The sequence below is a fragment of the Microcebus murinus genome, chromosome 27, assembly GCF_040939455.1.
Source record: "Microcebus murinus isolate Inina chromosome 27, M.murinus_Inina_mat1.0, whole genome shotgun sequence".
Lineage (NCBI taxonomy): Eukaryota > Metazoa > Chordata > Mammalia > Primates > Cheirogaleidae > Microcebus > Microcebus murinus.
Window position 1 is genome coordinate 15,998,985 of NC_134130.1, and position 18,042 is coordinate 16,017,026.

At 40.1% G+C, this 18,042-nt stretch overlaps 1 protein-coding gene across 2 annotated transcripts; it reads right to left on the minus strand.

Moving 5' to 3' along the window:
• Positions 1 to 29: 29 nt before the first annotated feature.
• OSTC (oligosaccharyltransferase complex non-catalytic subunit) lies at positions 30 to 17,734 on the minus strand. 2 transcript variants are annotated; one of them, XM_012766238.3, is made up of 4 exons: positions 17,505 to 17,731; positions 13,393 to 13,486; positions 10,324 to 10,521; positions 30 to 591 (listed from the first exon to the last, which is right to left on the minus strand). In XM_012766238.3, the coding sequence occupies exons 1-4, from the start codon at positions 17,713 to 17,715 to the stop codon at positions 573 to 575; spliced, it is 522 nt and encodes a 173-aa protein (XP_012621692.2). In that variant the 5' UTR covers positions 17,716 to 17,731; the 3' UTR covers positions 30 to 572. The 2 variants fall into 2 exon arrangements, with proteins under 2 accessions (XP_012621692.2, XP_012621693.2); XM_012766239.3 differs by lacking the exon at positions 10,324 to 10,521 and having other exon boundaries at positions 17,505 to 17,734.
• Between the last annotated feature and the right edge of the window lie 308 nt (positions 17,735 to 18,042).

Consider the following 18,042-nt stretch of genomic DNA (forward strand, 5'->3'; position numbering starts at 1 on the left):
GGTGAAAAAAAAAACAAATCTAAAAGGTGTTAATTATAAAAATTATTTATTTCTGCTCCTTTCATACATCTCATTGTCAGGAAACAGTCGTACACACTGCTCTGGAATAACGTGCTGTCACACACTCTGTCTGAAGGCAAAGCACCGTAGGCAAAGCTGGTCAGCTGTCCAGAGTTCTCAGCTTATGGAATCTTGCTTCCTGACTTTACATTAATTTCTGAAAACCAGAAATTTCATCTCAAAAAATGTTAAGGGGGTTGTAAAAAATAATCATTTTATTTAATATTATAGTTGTAGATATGGAGGATATTTTAAGAAATGAAAAACTAAGAAGAAAACGCCACTTAACATCATTATGTCAGTATAGGTCTGCAGGAAAAAATACTGTGATAAACTTGTCTTTGATACCAAGAAGAAATTCTAGTCCAAGCTTTAATACACTTCACTAGATATTTCTTTCATTGCTGCTCTTCATTCTTTTCCACATTTCATATTAGAGGATTGGTACAGCCTTTAAAACTTCATTAACAGGAGCAAATCCAGTATCCATTGATTTCTTCTCAAAAGGCACTCTAACCCATCAGATAACCCCTGTGGAAATAAAATCATAAGCACAAAAAGTGAAAAAGAAGCAACATTTCAAAGTGCCCAAATTTTATGATGAATCAAATTAAAATCCAAAAATATAATTGTGTGATTCCTCATTATGTTTCTTATTTCATATCTTGCCCCCTTACCCTAATACATAAATAAATGACCAGGCCTCAGTTCTATTACCCTTCCCCCTCAAAGTATAAAGCTACAAAGCAGGCCGGGCGCGGTGGCTCACTCGAGGTCAGGAGTTCAAAACCAGCCGGAGCAAGAGCAAGACCTCGTCCCTACTATAAATAGAAAGAAATTAATTGGCCAACTAATATATATGGAAAAAATTAGCCGGGCATGGTGGTGCATGCCTGTAGTCCCAGCTACTCGGGAGGCTGAGGCAGGAGGATCACTTGAGCCCAGGAGTTTGAGGTTGCTGTGAGCTAGGCTGACGCCACGGCACTCACTCTAGCCTGGGCAACAAAGCGAGACTCTATCTCAAAAAAAACAAAAAAAAAGCTACAAAGCAATATGCTGAATGACACAGAATAAGAAAAAGAAGAAAAAAGTGTTATGTAAAAGTTAAAGGTAAGAGTCAATCTACTTTGGACTCGGAATTGCAATAAAAATCAAACCCTTTTTTGGAGACAGAATCTTACTCTGTTGCCAGGGCTAGAGTCTTGTGGCGTCAGCCTAGCTCACAGCAACCTCAAACACCTGGGCTCAAGCAACCCTTCTGCCTCAGCCTCCCAAGTAGCTTGGACTACAGGTATGTGCCATCATGCCCGGCTAATTTTTTCTATATATTTTTAGTTGGCCAATTAATTTTTTTCTACTTTTAGTAGAGATGAAGTCTCACTCTTGCTCAGGCTGGTTTCGAACTCCTGACCTTGAGCGATCCACCCACCTTGGCCTCCCAGAGAGCTAGGAATACAGGCATGAGCCACAGCGCCCGGCCAAAAATCAAACTTTTTTATGCAAAGAACTAGTTTGGATTTCTAAGAATCCTAATATTACCAGAGGAGAAAGTGGGAGAATCAGGAGCTATTCATGCCTAGAAGGTGGGCCTTTGAGCCCTCAATAAACAGTGTACAGAAAAATCTGCCCCTGTACCTCTACTACTTCAGGAAATATCTGGACAGCAGTTAAGTGCTTTAGCTATACCTATTGATAAGGTCAAACTTTCTGTTGATCAAATAGAAGATCCTTTTACTAAATGTACAAGTTAAGCCTTGAAATCCGTTTTAAATTAAAGCATGTTACAAAGTTCCACACCTTTCCTTTTGCAATAAACCCATGAAAATCTATTATTAACTAAGGATCTATAGAATCAGGAAAAAGTAGAAAAATTATGTAAAAGTATCCACATTAAGAAAGCATTTAGTAATCCTAGCTCTTGGGAGGCCGAGGCGGGCGGATTGCTCAAGGTCAGGAGTTCAAAACCAGCCTGAGCAAGAGCGAGACCCCGTCTCTACTATAAATAGAAAGAAATTAATTGGCCAACTAATATATATATAAAAAAAAATTAGCCGGGCATGGTGGCGCATGCCTGTAGTCCCAGCTACCCGGGAGGCTGAGGCAGAAGGATCACTCAAGCCCAGGAGTTTGAGGTTGCTGTGAGCTAGGCTGATGCCATGGCACTCACTCTAGCCTGGGCAACAAAGCGAGACTCTGTCTCAAAAAAAAAAAAAAAAAAAAAGAAAGCATTTAATACACCATTTATTCACTGATGCTTTCGGAACGTATCTCCTTTTGACCCTGCATCTATGGCTTACTGGGTAAACCTGGCCAAACCTCACTAAGATTCTTCATCTGGGCCTGGGGTTACCTCACACAGAGTTTTAAGGATGATATGAGAATCTACTCATGTCATACCTACTTCTCATAATAATATGTACTTGACAAATGTTAGCTGCTATTATTAGAGTCTCAAATTTCGTTTCTTTTTTTTTTTTGAGACAGAGTCTTGCTTTGCTGCCCAGGCTAGAGTGAGTGCCGTGGCGTCAGCCTAGCTCACAGCAACCTCAATCTCCTGGGCTCAAGCAATCCTGCTGCCTCAGCCTCCCGAGTAGCTGGGACTATAGGCATGCACCACCATGCCCGGCTAATTTTTTCTATATATATTAGTTGGCCAATTAGTTTCTTTCTATTTTTATAGTAGAGACAGGGCCTCGCTCTTGCTCAAGCTGGTTTCAAACTCCTAACCTCAAACAATCCACCCGCCTTGGCCTCCCAGAGTGCTAGGATTACAGGCATGAGCCCCCGTGCCTGGCCTCAAATTTCTTTATCAGTAAGGTAGGGGTTAAAAACTACTTTGTGGGGCCAGGCGCAGTGGCTCACGCCTGTAAGCCTGTAATCCTAGCACTCTGGGAGGCCGAGGCGGGCGGATTGCTAGAGGTCAGGAGTTCAAAACCAGCCTGAGCAAGAGCAAGACCCCATCTCTACTATCAATAGAAATAAATTAATTGGCCAACTAATATATATATATAAAATTAGCCGGGCATGGTGGCACATGCCTGTAGTCCCAGCTACTCGGGAGGCTGAGGCAGGAGGATGGCCTGACCCCAGGAGTTTGAGGTTGCTGTGAGCTAGGCTGACGCCATGGCACTCACTCTAGCCTGGGCAACAGAGTGAGACTCTGTCTCAAAAAAACAAAAAAACTACTTATTGTAGTAACATCAAGGTCTGCTTCAGAGCTTGGCACACATTAAGCACTAAAGAATGTGAGTTTCCTCCCTTCCAGCTGCTAGACTCCCCTGACTCCTTACATGACTTAGATCTAATGTGCAACCGATAACCTACCCAGAATTTATACACCCTCTTCCTTCTACTGTCATCAGCCTGGCCAGTCCACATTTTAAGTAAAGATAACTTTCATCTAACACAACCACCTTTACAACGCTAACATAACCCAACACCTTTCAACTCTCCCCACTCGAAAAGTGAATAAAAATTAAAAATATCAAAAGGTTTTTTGAATATATATCTATCTATCGACTTTGAGGGCTTCACATAAATTTGCTACTAAAATGCCTGATGGTTCACAAAAAAGATACTTTAAGACCTAAAGCTTCAGCTGGGCTTGGTGGCTCACATCTGTAATCCTAGGAGCTGAGGCAGGAGGATGGCCTAAAGTCAGGAGTTCAAGACCAGCGTGAGCAAGAGTGACACACCCTCTCTACTAAAAATAGAAAATGAGTTGGGTGTCGTGGCCTACGCCTGTAGTCCCAGCTACTTGGGAGGCTGAGGCAAGAGAATTGCTTGAGCCCAGGAGTTTGAGGTTGCTGTGAGCTAGGCTGATGCCACAGCGCTCTAGCCCAGGCAACAAAGCAAGACTCCATCTCAAAAAAAAAAAAAAAAGACCTAAAGTTTCCCAAGAAAAAAAAGGTTCAAGAAGACTTTAAGTAAGCATCCACTAATATCTGCACCATACAATGGAAGTTACCCAACAGCAAGCTTACACTATGGAACAAGGTTACTAAGAACTCTTTGGGAATAGTTTCCTATCATCTGCAGATACTGATATGTGAATAAGCACTTTGGACCTCTCTCTCGATACAGTTATATATTGTGGTATTCTTCCTTGTGACTAGTGTGTGACCTACACTATGTACTATAAATCCATGCATATTGTCAACTTATATTTACATGGAAAAGAATATTTAAACAGACATATCCTGTTCAAAGCTGCCAAATTTATATATATTCCTATCTTAAGAAAAATCTCAGGGACACTAAGAAATATTATAATGCTATAAACATATCATGTTAGGGGGAAAAAACAAATTCCTATACTTCTTGGTAAGGAATAAAAATAAAAACAAAATTGTTGAAACAGATTATTATGGTTCTCTTTGGACTGATTTAGCCCCCTCTTAAGGCTCAGAAAATTTCAATATCTTTCAGTATTACATTCTGGTCGGTAAGAATTTTATGCAAGTAAAATTTTAGATAAACACAATCAAAGTAAATCACGGGTTGGGGCAGTGGTTCATGCCTATAATCCTAGTACTCTGGGAGGCCAAGATGTGAGCACTGCCTGAGGTGAAGAGTTCAAGATCAGCCTAAGCAAAAATGAGACTTCATCTCTACAAAAAATAGAAAAAAATTAGCTGGGCATGGGGGCATGGACCTGTAGAACCAGCTACTCAGGAAGCTGAGGCAGGAGGATTACTTGAGCCCAGGAGTCTGAGGTTGCTGTGAACTATAATGACACCACCACACTCTAGCCTGGATGACAGAGAGACTGTGTCTCAAAAAAAAAAGTAAATCAAGTCTTCAAAAAACAACTAGAGATAGGAGAAGCCACCAAAACCAATCTTCTATTTAGCCTTTATTTTAAGGCACCTATTCTTTAAATAATCATTGAGTGTCTTTTGCATATTAAGGTAGGCACTGTACTAAGTTAATGCTAACACAGAAATTTCTCAAAATACTATGACATACATTATTGAATTTAATCCTTGCAACAATCCTAAAAAGGTATGCGAAACAAGTATTACTATTAGTCTCATTTTACAGGTGAAGAGTATGAGACTGTAGGGGCAACTGAGTGGTTTGATTAAAATCACAAGGCCAGAAAGGAACAAAAAGCAGTGTTAAAACACAAGTTTCCTCACTCCTGGTCTACTATCTTCTCCAATCGTCCTAGAAATTGAAATCTCACTGTCTTCTTTTAGAAAAAGTAATGGTTTATTTATTTTTGAAACTGTGGCCAGAATCCAACTTGAAACATATAACTTTCAGGACTCTGTTTATCTTTACAATAAAAACACTGACGCTGACATTATGCTTAAGGGCACACAGACACCTTCTCATTTAATCTGGACTTACCTGAATTACCTTATTAACTTCATTTCACAGGTTTGGAATTTGAGGCCAAGAGAGTTCACAGAACTAATCCAAAGTCTCAGAACTAATAAGTGGCGAGCCCCAAACTGGACTCCGAATTGCTCACTTTCTCTACAACACACATTGTGCTCAGCAGCTGTACAAATGTTTGGTTTCTTCAGAATCACCGCTATCATTTGCTAAAAATGAACCTTGGATATGAGATTTTACTCGCTGATACAACGCATCTGCCAGACCCTCGACAGCCTTAATTTTATGGAATATAGCTCCAAATCTGGAAGCAACTGAAGAGACTCTCAAACATCTGAAAGGTGGTTACAAAGCCAAGCCACTAAGCTCTCCTCTGGCCACTAATGATTTAAAAGGCAATCAAATAGCTAGGTCATCATTTCCTCAAATCATATAATAACTAGCAAACTGAAAAGAGGAGGAAGGAAAGGATGAAATTACAATAGTTGTACACTGACAACAATGGGAAATGACAGGTTACACCAAGGAAATAAACTAAAAAAACTGAAAAGTGGTACTATGTATAATATAAATATAAAATGACCCTTAGTTAAAAAGGCAAAATCTTGCTTAATGCTCAGTGTCCAACAAATAATAGGTATCAAATAAATATCTGCTATATACAAATGTGAGTGTTAAGGTGGCAATACAACTTAAACATTTTAGAAGGAAGTCTGTGAAAAATGAATAAAATGTTTTAGTATTTGTAGGGCTAAATTTCAGTTACATGAAAGAATCACATATGTGAATCATGTCATTCCCTAAATGATATTAACTTAAGTATTTAAGTATTACTATAATCTCATTTTTTATTTTTCATTTCCCTTTTCCCTGTAGGAGAACTTTTCTGAACTGATCCATGGTCTCAGGAGCTCCCTAGCTTTTCCCCATCAGGCTTAATAGACATTACTTCAAATTGTTAAAAGGTAATTTCCGCCAGTGTGAGTAAAGCAGGGCTTTTCCCCTCAATTATGCAGCAGCATCTGTTTAGAGTAGTTTTTTTTTTTTTTTTTGAGACAGAGTCTCGCTTGTTGCCCAGGCTAGAGTGAGTGCCGTGGCGTGAGCCTAGCTCACAGCAACCTCAAACTCCTGGGCTCAAGCAATCCTGCTGCCTCAGCCTCCCGAGTAGCTGGGACTACAGGCATGCGCCACCATGCCCGGCTAATTTTATATATATATTAGTTGGCCAATTAATTTCTTTCTATTTATAGTAGAGACAGGGTCTCGCTCTTGCTCCGGCTGGTTTCGAACTCCTGACCTTGAGCAATCCGCCCGCCTCAGCCTCCCAGAGTGCTAGGATTACAGGCGTGAGCCACCGCGCCCGGCTTGTTTAGAGTAGTTTTATTCATATAGATTATAACAGACTTGCCTTAAGGTAGAAACCCATCCCTCCACTGCCACCTAACACCTTGCCACACTGGCACAGGCCATATTTTATTTTTATTTTTTTTAATTTTTAAGATTCTGCTTTTAAGTTAAAACTGCCTAATAGTGGAGGCTAAGGACAGTCTAATGGCCATTCATTATTTTTCAGAAAAATCAAGTAAAACTGTACCAAAGTCTTCTATCCCTGCCCAAGCATCATTTTACTTTTTTGACTCTGTGTACATTTAAAACGTATTGAACACACACACAGTCACATATACAATTTCACATACACAATCTCATAAACTATATTAGAAAATGTTTATTTTCACAATGAAAATTGCTCCTTTGAAACTCTGTACTAATAATATTAGGGACTAAAATTTAATTTTTATTTTAAATGTATTACTATATATGCAAATAGTTAATAAAGTCATTCATTTTATTAGCACCCACATTTCTTCAAAAGTCAAGGCATCAAATGAAGCCATGTTTTAATCAGTAAAATTATATTAATAGTGGAGACATCAGGTCTTTAAAGAAGCATAAATCAGAAAATAGAACGAGGCTGGGCACCGTGGCTCAAGCCTGTAATCCTAGCACTCTGGGAGGCTGGCCAAGGTGGGAGGATTGCTTGAGTTCAAGAGTTTGAGACCAGCCTGAGCAAGAGCAAGACCCCATCTTTAAAAATAAAAATAAATAAAAGAAAGAAAACATAATCAGTAAGTGTTTCAATGCTATTTTCTCCTTTTTTAAAAAGTATCTCTTGCTAAAGATAATATCTGACTCTTTGTGAAAAAGAATTCCATCCTGAAGGTTATCACGGATACCTTATAGCACAGCCATCCTTTATTTCAGATGCTAGAAACTAAAGTTGATTTGGAAAAATCATTGCCTACCTGTGTTTTTTTTTTTTTTTTTTTTTGAGACAGAGTCTCACTTTGTTGTCCAGGCTAGAATGAGTGCCATGGCGTCAGCCTAGCTCACAGCAACCTCAAACTCCTGGGCTCGAGCGATCCTTCTGCCTCAGCCTCCCGAGTAGCTGGGACTACAGGCATGTGCCACCATGCCCGGCTAATTTTTTTATATATATATCAGTTGGCCAATTAATTTCTTTCTATTTACAGTAGAGACGGGGTCTTGCTCAGGCTGGTTTTGAACTCCTGACCTTGAGCAATCCGCCCGCCTCGGTCTCCCAAGAGCTAGGATTACAGGCGTGAGCCACCGCGCCCGGCCCCTACCTGTGTTTTTTAACATCTTTGCTGTTGTTGTTGTTGTTATTCCACTCACTATTTTCAGACTGTTAGGACATCATAGGTAATTTGTATAAAAGGAAGATACACCCCTTCCCTGCTGGTGATACTAAACCAAATTCTGTCACATGCAATATGTAGGCCAACAGACTTAATTCATCATCTCTTTTGTGGCTTGCAAATTTTCCAGGAAAGGCAAGAATGTGACTTCCTTTTCTTATCCAAAACTGTCCATTGTTTCTCTCCACTCCATACCCAAGGTGCTAGGCATTAGGAGCAAACTAGCAATGACATCAAAGAGGGAACCATAAATTCATCCCTCTTAAGAATTCAAATCTAGATTTAGATGCATAACAAGATACAGAGAGTAGCAACTTTTTGTTTAGACCACTGTTTTGCTTTGATTAGATCTAAACATAATCTATACCTGAAACCCAGAGAGTATACCCCATTCCCCCACCCTCAAGCTTGAATTTAGTCAATAATCTTGCATACTAGCCTATAAAATGGGAGTGGGAAGACAATATTTACATAGATAATTGTAAAAAGTAAGATGGAGGCAATCCAGAGAATTAAACACTTGCCAAAGCTTTTTTGTAAGCATTAGATAGCTCTATCATCTTAAATACAAGAGCCAGGCCAGGTGCGGTAGCTCACAGCTATAATCCTAGCACTCTGGGAGGCAGAGGTGGGATGATCACTCAAAGTCAGGAGTTTGAAACCAGCCTGAGCAAGAGCGAGACCCTGTCTCTACTCAAAATAAAGAAATTAATTGGCCAACTAAAAATATATAGAAAAAATTAGCCAGGCATGGTGGCGCATGCCTAGCTACTCGGGAGACTGAGGCAGGAGGATCGCTTGAGCCCAGGAGTTTGAGGTTGCTGTGAGCTAGGCTGATGCCATGGCACTCTAGCCAGGGCAACAGAGTGAAACTGTCTCTAAATAAATAAATAAGAAAGAAAGAAACAAATGCAAGAGCTAAACGACAAATACTTCTTTTCTTATTTAACACACATCCTAGGGAGAGGGCCTAATACTATAAGGGAGAATGAGAACACTGGGTAGAATGAGAACAAATCTGGTTCTATAAGCAAAACCAGGTCACTTCCTCTGTTCTGCTACATGCCTCCAAAGGCTTCTTCTGCTTTTGCTGTTAATTTTTAGAAGCCTCTTTATCCTCTCTGGGAGCCTCCTCTTTTCTTGCTCTGCTATGAAAACTTCAGTCTCTTACATACCAGTATCCTTTACTAGGCTATGCTGACTTATTTCCAACAGGGGTAGAAAAACAAGGAACAAAAGGCAGAAGCTGGAGTACCTAACTTCATACAGTTTAGTCAATGGCCAGAACTGTTTTCCCAGACAAAAATAAGAGCCACTGGCAAAGGAGACTGAGGGGGCTGTTCAGCCACACACAAATTCAGCTAACAAAGAACCCTTTGCTCTCTCCTGTCCTGCCAAGGCTAAGACAGGAACGTGATGATTGCCTGCAAATTGTACCCCAGGAATCTTATAGACAAGGGACAGGTTAAGCCATAGAACGAGTGAACCTGTGAAACTCAAGCACACTAAGAAATCAGGATAGTTGACAAGTGATGTTTAACACAGTCCCTAAAATATAAAATTGCTAAGACCTAATCTTTGTGTTGTGCTTGTCCAAGTTACTAATGCATTGGAATGAGAATATATGAAAATGTGATTAGACCTCTCCACATTTCAAATTAATGATTGTAAGTGGAATTGTAAGAAATGCCAAAAAACAATTTAATTTTCTTCTAAAGATGTTGAAAGTTTTGAATTAAATTTTTAAATATCTACCTATCTCCTTTTCCCATCTCTTTGAGGGGCAATAATTCTTCTTTCCCATTCAAGACTTAATGTGTTTTCTTCATACCAACATCCAAACAGCAGCAACAATCAATGGTTTGAAAATATTTCCCACTATTATCATTACTACTGGAATCCTATATTACAGATTAACCAAAAGGCACTTTAGAAAACAATAAATAACTATCGTCAGCCAGTGATGCTGAGACAAAATAAATTTTCTCATGAAGATGCATGGGGATAACAGCCAAAAATACCTATTAGTTTCAATTTTGCTACTAAGTGTAGCTATAACCTTGAGCAAGTCACAAGTTTCTTTGGTTCTTGGACTTTTTGCCAGTTTATATGAAAGTTAAATTTCCTATGATTTTATGATGTCTATGTAATCATATACCAATTTGTAACATAAATAAAACTGCTGATTACACAAATAACTTACGGCAGTTTCATTCTCATGAATACTCTGGCCATGAAAAAACTCAATAGGACACAGACGAATCCAATGAATAGAAGAAGAAATCTATTGAGTTTTGGGATATTTGGTGCATTGGATCGGTCCAGGATTATGAAACCTAAACCTCCCATTGTAAACAGGAAGCTGGATGCAAGTCCTTCCATAATATATTGTCCATTTACTCTGAAAAAGAAAAGAATGACCATAGTAAAACACCAAATAAAAATTTCTAGAAAAGTGACACATTTCTAAAAAAGTGAATTTTTTCCCTTAAATGAAATTCCAATTTCTGCCTTGTGCTAAAACTTTTTGTGCTACTTTTTTTACTCTTACCTTTATAACTATTTTACTACATCTCTGGATATTCATCTGTTCATTCATTGAACAAATATTTATTGAGAGTATATTAGGTATCAAGCATTGTTTTAGATTCCAAGGATATAACAACGAATAGAACAGACAAAAATCTTTGTCTTCATGGAGCTTACATTCAAAAAGTGTTTTAAAACCTCAACTAACACAACTGTCTATATAAAATAAGTCCTCATATTTTAACTATTAGCTAAGAAAGGCCAATTATTTTATGTATATGAATGCTTTATTCAGAACTTCAGCTTAGCATTTAAAAGTTATGCTATTTAAATTTCTACTATCCATATCAAACTAATTTCGAATTGGTTAGAAGGGTTTATTGAAGTTTTATGGTAACAATTAATAAACTTCTTGCTTCAAGGGGAAATATTTTAAAAGCAAGTATTCTTTTTTTTTTTTTTTTTTTGAGACAGAGTCTCGCTGTGTTGCTCACGGGTGAGTGCCATGGCATCAGCCTAGCTCACAGCAACTTCAAACTCCTGGGCTCAAGCAATCCTTCTGCCTTAGCCTCCTGAGTGGCTGGGACTACAGGCATGTGCCACCAAGCCCGGCTAATTTTTTTCTATATATATTAGATGGCCAATTAATTTCTTTCTATTTATAGTAGAGACAGGGTCTTGCTCTTGCTCAGGCTGGTTTCAAACTCCTGACCTCGAGCAATCCGCCCGCCTTGGCCTCCCAGAGCGCTAGGATTACAGGTGTGAGCCACCACGCCCAGCCAAAAGCAAGTATTCTTAAATAAGGCTCCATGAACCCCACAAGGACTTCAGTGAGCTATAAACCCTTATTATTACACACAGATTTGTGTGTATATATACAAGGTCTATCTGGAAAGTATCCAGCCATGTAACCGTTCTCATTATATTAACAATGGCTGGATACTTTCTGGACAGCCCTTGTATATGTATCTTGATTTTTCTAGAAATACAGAGCTTTCAACAAACTCCTAGAGTTCAGGGACCTCAAAAAGCCAACTTCTCTGTTAAAGGGATGATTACACATTGGCATATGTAAAGAAGATATATTTTTTGCTAACTAATTGCTTTTATTGAAACACAATGTATGTAACAGGTTCAAACTTCAACAGTGCAAAAGAGGACACTATGAAAGGTCTCCCCACCATCAAGATCTCCTGTCATTTACCTGCCCCGCCTCCGAGAATCAAAATCATTATTTCCAGGAATATTTACGAATACATAGCATTGCTGTAAATATGAATATAAACATATAGCTATATTTAGGTAGATATTTATCAAGTTGATTTTATTTTATTTTTTTGTAAGCATGAAATAAAGTTTATGGAGGAAGGACAAGGTAGGTTTACAGAGCAAGAACAAGTGAGATACATTCACCAGAGACGATGAACAGATCCCCCTGTTGTAACAAAACGGCCTCAAGTAGATTTTAGAAAGTAATATAAGGATTGTTCAGGTAAACCAAACCACGCTGGAATGGTGTTTCATTGCTGAAATGAAACCCTCAAGTCCCAAAAAATTAATTTTGTTATTTAATGGTATAGCCCAGGGTCCACAAATACTTTCTTTTTTTTTTTTTTTTTGAGACAGAGTCTTGCTTTGTTGCCCAGACTAGAGTGAGTGCCGTGGCGTCAGCCCAGCTCATAGCAACCTCAAACTCCTGGGTTCAAGCAATCCTCCTGCCTCAGCCTCCCGAGTAGCTAGGACTACAGGCATGCGCCACCATGCCCAGCTGATTTTTTCTATATATATTAGTTGGCCAATTAATTTTTTTCTATTTTTAGTAGAGATGAGGTCTCACTCTTGCTCAGGCTGGTTTCGAACTCCTGACCTTGAGCGATCCACCCGCCTCAGCCTCCCAGAGTGCTAGGATTACAGGTGTGAGCCACCACGCCTGGCCCACAAATACTTTCTTAAATGTCTATACAGTAAAAATCTTAGAGTTGCAGGCCACATGGCTTGTGTCACACCTACTCAACTCAGCTACTATACCTTGAAAGCAGCCATAGATATACACAAACGGGCATCATTGATTTCATCAGAACTTTACCTGCAAAAAAAAGTGGCTGTAGTCTGCTGACCCCCGGAATAGTTTATAAATGTATTTTAAATTGATATCCTCCTTTTTTTTTTTTTTTTTTTGAGACAGAGTCTCGCTTTGTTGCCCAGGCTAGAATGAGTGCCATGGCATCAGCCTAGCTCACAGCAACCTCAAACTCCTGGGCTCAAGCGATCCTTCTGCCTCAGCCTCCCAAGTGGCTGGGACTACAGGCATGCGCCACCATGCCCGGCTAATTTTTTCTATATATATTATTTGGCCAATTAATTTCTTTCTATTTATAGTAGAGACGGGGTCTCACTCTTGCTCAGGCTGGTTTCGAACTCCTGACCTCGAGCAATCCGCCCGCCTCGGCCTCCCAGAGAGCTAGGATTACAGGCGTGAGCCACCGCGCCCGGCCTGATATCCTCCTTTAAATTGGTGATATATAAATCACTATGAAATACTTTATTTCCTAATAAATGAATAAATGATATACTTCTACTCTTGCTCTTGCCCCACTTCCTGGCAATTCAGAATTCAGCGTTTTAAAATAGCTGTTGTCTAAGTACAGATGGAGCTCATAGGTTTTACTGTATTTTTAAACAAGCAGGCATACCCCAACAACCTTCTTTCTTGCTACCAAATCATTCAAAAAGCTATCTTTACCTGTAGGCCAAGAAAGCTACTGGCCTCTGGTGCCCATGTTCATCAGTCATAGAGCCAACACTTGGAGGTTCGACAATAACATCATAAATTATTCCTAAATGAAAGACAATAGAGAAAATTAGATTGGATTCCTAATTTTTAAAAATAGGATTATAGTTTTCATTGTCTCTAAAGGTGCATATATTTTTAAATAGGACACTTTGATTGCATTATTATAATCAAATGAGGTTCAGCTCAGCTAATCTAAGCTTCCAATAAGCCATTCAGATAGTCAACTCGAAGTTTTAGAATTACTTCTAAAACAATATTATCCTTAAAAGGAGTACAAATTTTATAAAGGAAATTCATTCAGTAACAGTTGCTTATACTCAAGAATGACTCTACAATAAAGGAGATTTAGCATTAACAGCTGTATTTCAGTTCGAGAAAATGGTCCACATATGCTTGGATTTGTTTCTATAAATGGAAAGATTAACAAGAGAAATTGTCTTGCTTATATGCAAAACAAGGACATTTTAAAACCACACCATCAGGCAGACTAGCAATACAGGAGATTCCTACAATTGTTATTATTCATCATTATGTCATAATGCCATGATCATTAATGTTAATGTTCTTCAACATAAACAGTTTTCGCAATCTCCACCGTCAACATCTATCTACTCTTTACTTTCTCCACTGTTTTTAAACATCATCATCTCCAGCTTTTCTTAAGCAAAGCAAGCCTGTGTTTCCCTCACCCTGACAATGCCTGACAAAGCATTCACACGGAAATTCCCTTATCTTCTCCCCACCAAATCTACAAACTCTTGGTCCCAGCATCCATCCTATCTCTCCTCCAACTACACTAAAGAAAAGTCCCTCCTCCTATCAATACGAGACCCCCTCTGCAGTTATCAGGACTCCATTCCTTCTTGCCTTCTCAGGGACTTTGTTTCTTTGGACATCTATTCTTCCTCCTATATTTTCAACTTCTCTTTCCCTACACCAACCAACCCCTGAACTTCAGACCCTCCTAGCTAATACTATTTCTATCCTTTCTTTATGAAAGGGAGTCAGGCCTCCTTCTGGAAAAAATTAGGCAAACTTGCCATCTTCCCTTCCTTACTTACCCATCCTTCAGTCTTCAACTCACTCCAATCTGGCTTCTGCCACCACTGATACTGCTCTAGCAGGTTGCCAATGACTTCCATGTTGTCAAATTCAATGGACACTTCTCAGTTGTCATCTTAGGAGGCTTCCCAGAAGCACTCAATCCAGTTTACTAAACCCATTTTCTTGAAAAACACCCTCTTCTTAATGACTTTTGTGACACTCCTCTCCATGTTTTCTTGCAACCTCTCTACTGATCCTCTTCTTCTATAAAACCACTAAATGTTGGGAGTCCCTCAGGGCTTGGTCCATTGTCCTTTTCTCTCTATATTCTCTCCAAATTGAGTTCCCAGGGCTTTCAATTCTATGCACTGAAGACTCTCAATGTGACAAGACCTTTCAAATAACATTAACACCATTGGAGGTAAACTGCTTAAGTACAGGGACTTTGGTCTATATTCTTCACTATCTCATGGGAGTTCAGTAAACATTTGCTAACTGACCAACTTCAACACAGACCTCTTTTCACAGATCTAGAAGCCTATCTGCAAATTTGGCATATCCAATTGATTATAACCCAAAGTTACCTATGGTTTACCATTTCCCACCAAAAACTATTTCTTCAATCTTAGAAAATCATACTTCAGGCCAAGCGCAGTGGCTCACACCTATAAATAATGCTAGCATTCTGGGAGGCCGAGGCAAGAGGATCACTGAAGGTCAGGAGTTTGAAACCAGCCTGAGCAAGAGCGAGCCCCCCCCCCCCCCGTCTCTACTAAAAATAGAAAGAAATTAATTGGCCAAATAAAAATATATAGAAAAAATTAGCCGGGCATGGTGGTGCATGCCTGTAGTCCCAGTTACCCGGGAGGCTGAGGCAGGAGGATCGCTTTGAGCCAAGGATTCTGAGGTTGCTGTGAGCTAGGCTGACGCCATGGCACTCTAGCCTGGGTAACAGAGTGAGACTCTGTATCAAAAAAAAAAAAAAAAGAAAGAAAATGACACTTCCATCTCCTCAAGTTCTCAAATCAGAAATGGGTAAATTCCCTCACCCTTCATTCTTCCTCTACACCCAATGAATTTATCAAGATTTACTGAATCTCCTTCCAACATACTTTTCATTATATTATCCTCCATCTCTGCTGCCATCAATATAGTATAGTCTAAGTCAATTACAAAAGCCACCTAATTGGTCTCTAGATCCCACATTTGTCCTACTTTTCCTTCTGCCTAGCATACCCTTTCCCCTAACCCTTCAGATTTTGACTTACATGTCATTCCCTCAGGAACCACATTCCAATCTAAATGATGCTCCCAACTCCCACTATTTTCTCAGAACCTCTTGTTCTTTTCCTTCATTGCATTTGTGATCATTTTTAATGGAAAGAAATTATGTACTATTTAACATGCCTCAACCATGACATTATAAGCTTCAAGAGGGCACAGTCCTTTTGTTCAATTATCTCTAGCACCTAGTGCCTAGAACTTAATAGGGACTCAATACTATTTGCTATTTCTCAGCAATAAATAGTTTGTTTATAAAAGTGCACTTACAGTTTTTAGAAGAGACTCCTTTCCTCCCAGTAGCAAAACCAATTCATCATACATGATACTTCATGGACTTGGTCACTAAAGGTATCCTTTCTACTTTGCCCCAGTGGTTGGAGCAAAGAAATCTCCCCAATACAATAATCAACAGGGAAAAAGTGGCCAGAAGGAAAACTAAGGCTTCTCATGAAGGATCTGGCTCCAAGGGAAGTAGGGTTACATCAAGTGACTAGCAGATAAAGACTCTATTACTCATTTAAAAAAAAAAAAAAGCACATGCATTTTAATTTGTATTTATTCAATAATACAGTAGCTATTAATGTGCTGAGCAAATGTTAATGCTAATGCAATGCTAAATAGTACCTTGTTAACTAAAAAATATTTAAAATGCAATTTATTTAAATGAACATAATTGTCACTGTCTGGGGCAAGGGATAAGACCCCTCAGTTTTAGATTCTTCAGTGCCCTCTTCAGTGCCAACTATTCTCACAAAACAGGTATGAAAAATAATGATTATATGGCTTTTCCCTTAAAAGTAGAACTACTTTTGCTGTCCCTAATCTGTAGAGCTTTAATTTTATAATTTCCAAATTAAGTACATAACTTCCCCAAATCTAAAAGTACAGTAGCACAGTCCTGAGTAAATCTCAGAACTGCGGCTTGAAAGGGTGGTGGCTCCGAAAAGACTGCAGTCGGATTGCCAACTCACCAATATGCAAGGAAACGCCCCTTTGCAATTTTCTATTTGAAAAGGACAGGATCAGACGACAGATAATTCAGAAGCATTTAACAGTAATGCTATTTTTATTTTTTTTAACTCTCAACTTCTGACCGAGATTCTTCTGCAAATCTCATCCCTAATCTCGAATATTTATCAAAACCGTGGCTTCGCAAAATGCCATTCTTAGCTATAGTAGATGATGCAAAAAGCAACACAGGTCCCTGACTTTCTTTTTTTTTTTTTATTTATCTTTTTTTTTTATAACAAGGTCCTTCAGGCAAGGTCCCTGACTTTGAGCTAACAAGCATAACACTGTGAGGCCTATCCCAAGGTTCCAGGGGCCGCAGACAAAGACAAGTTAAAAGTCCCACACGCTCTTGACCGACCACGGAAGTAAAGCAGGACAAACTGGACTGTCCCAGCACCTTTGTCAGACAACGTAAGGCAAGCAATGAAAAGAGCAACAATTCTAGGCGTGAGAAATATATTTGACTCGCCCCCTGGGATGAGAGGCTGGCGGAGAGGAAAGGCAAAGGGGTAAGAAACGAGTTGTCTCAAGATTCAGGGAGGGAGTGAAGGCGGAGCAACCTGGACGTTACTGCTCGGGGGCCCCGAGCTTCCCTCCACCTGACGGAAAGACGAGAGCAGAGAGACGCTCGCCCAGGCTGAGGGAGCCGCGGGGCAGACTCGCGTCCCAGGCGCGTCCGCTGTCCGCGCCGCAGCCTCCCGGGCCCGGCCAGCCCGAGTTACCTCCGGTGATGAGGAAGTAAGACACCACCACCAGAGCGTACACCGTCATGGCCGACGGCATGTGCACCCAGGGCGGCTTCTTCAGCTTCAGGTTGGGACATTCGAGCACTAAGAACGGGACTCGGTACAGAGTCTCCATGTTGGTGGCAGCTGGGGCAGCTCCGGGCCTCGCGCCCCACGCGCCACCCGGAAACAGGCCCGCCCTCCTCATCACCCGCGCGTGCGCGGGGATGGGAGCCGCAGATCCGCAAAGCTCGGAGGTAGTTTAGATCTCCATAGAAGACAATGAGACACTAAATGAAACGAATAAATGACAAGAGTAAAGATAATTAATAACTTAATTTTTCTAATCTTAAATTGGAAAAGGAACTCAATTCTTTCCCAAGGGATTTAAAGGCGATTTACGTACCTTCAAGGACCTGCAGGGCTTCAAACGTGGCCAAGCCTGAGCAGCGGAGGCGGCCGAGCCCATCTGAGCCCCGCCCACTTCTGGCGCAGGGGCCTTGGAAGCTGATTGGTGCGAGACGCGCGGGGCTCC

What these genes read in the sequence shown, in the direction of transcription:
- OSTC (XM_012766238.3), bottom strand. Translation starts at nt 17,715, where the DNA reads ATGAGGAGGGCGGGCCTGTTTCCGGGTGGCGCGTGGGGCGCGAGGCCC. An exon ending in TTACTTCCTCATCACCGGAG is followed by an intron (nt 13,487 to 17,504) that starts GTAACTCGGGCT and finishes TCTTTCATTTAG; the next exon opens with GAATAATTTATGATGTTATT. An exon ending in GTAGCTTTCTTGGCCTACAG is followed by an intron (nt 10,522 to 13,392) that starts GTAAAGATAGCT and finishes TTTCTTTTTCAG; the next exon opens with AGTAAATGGACAATATATTA.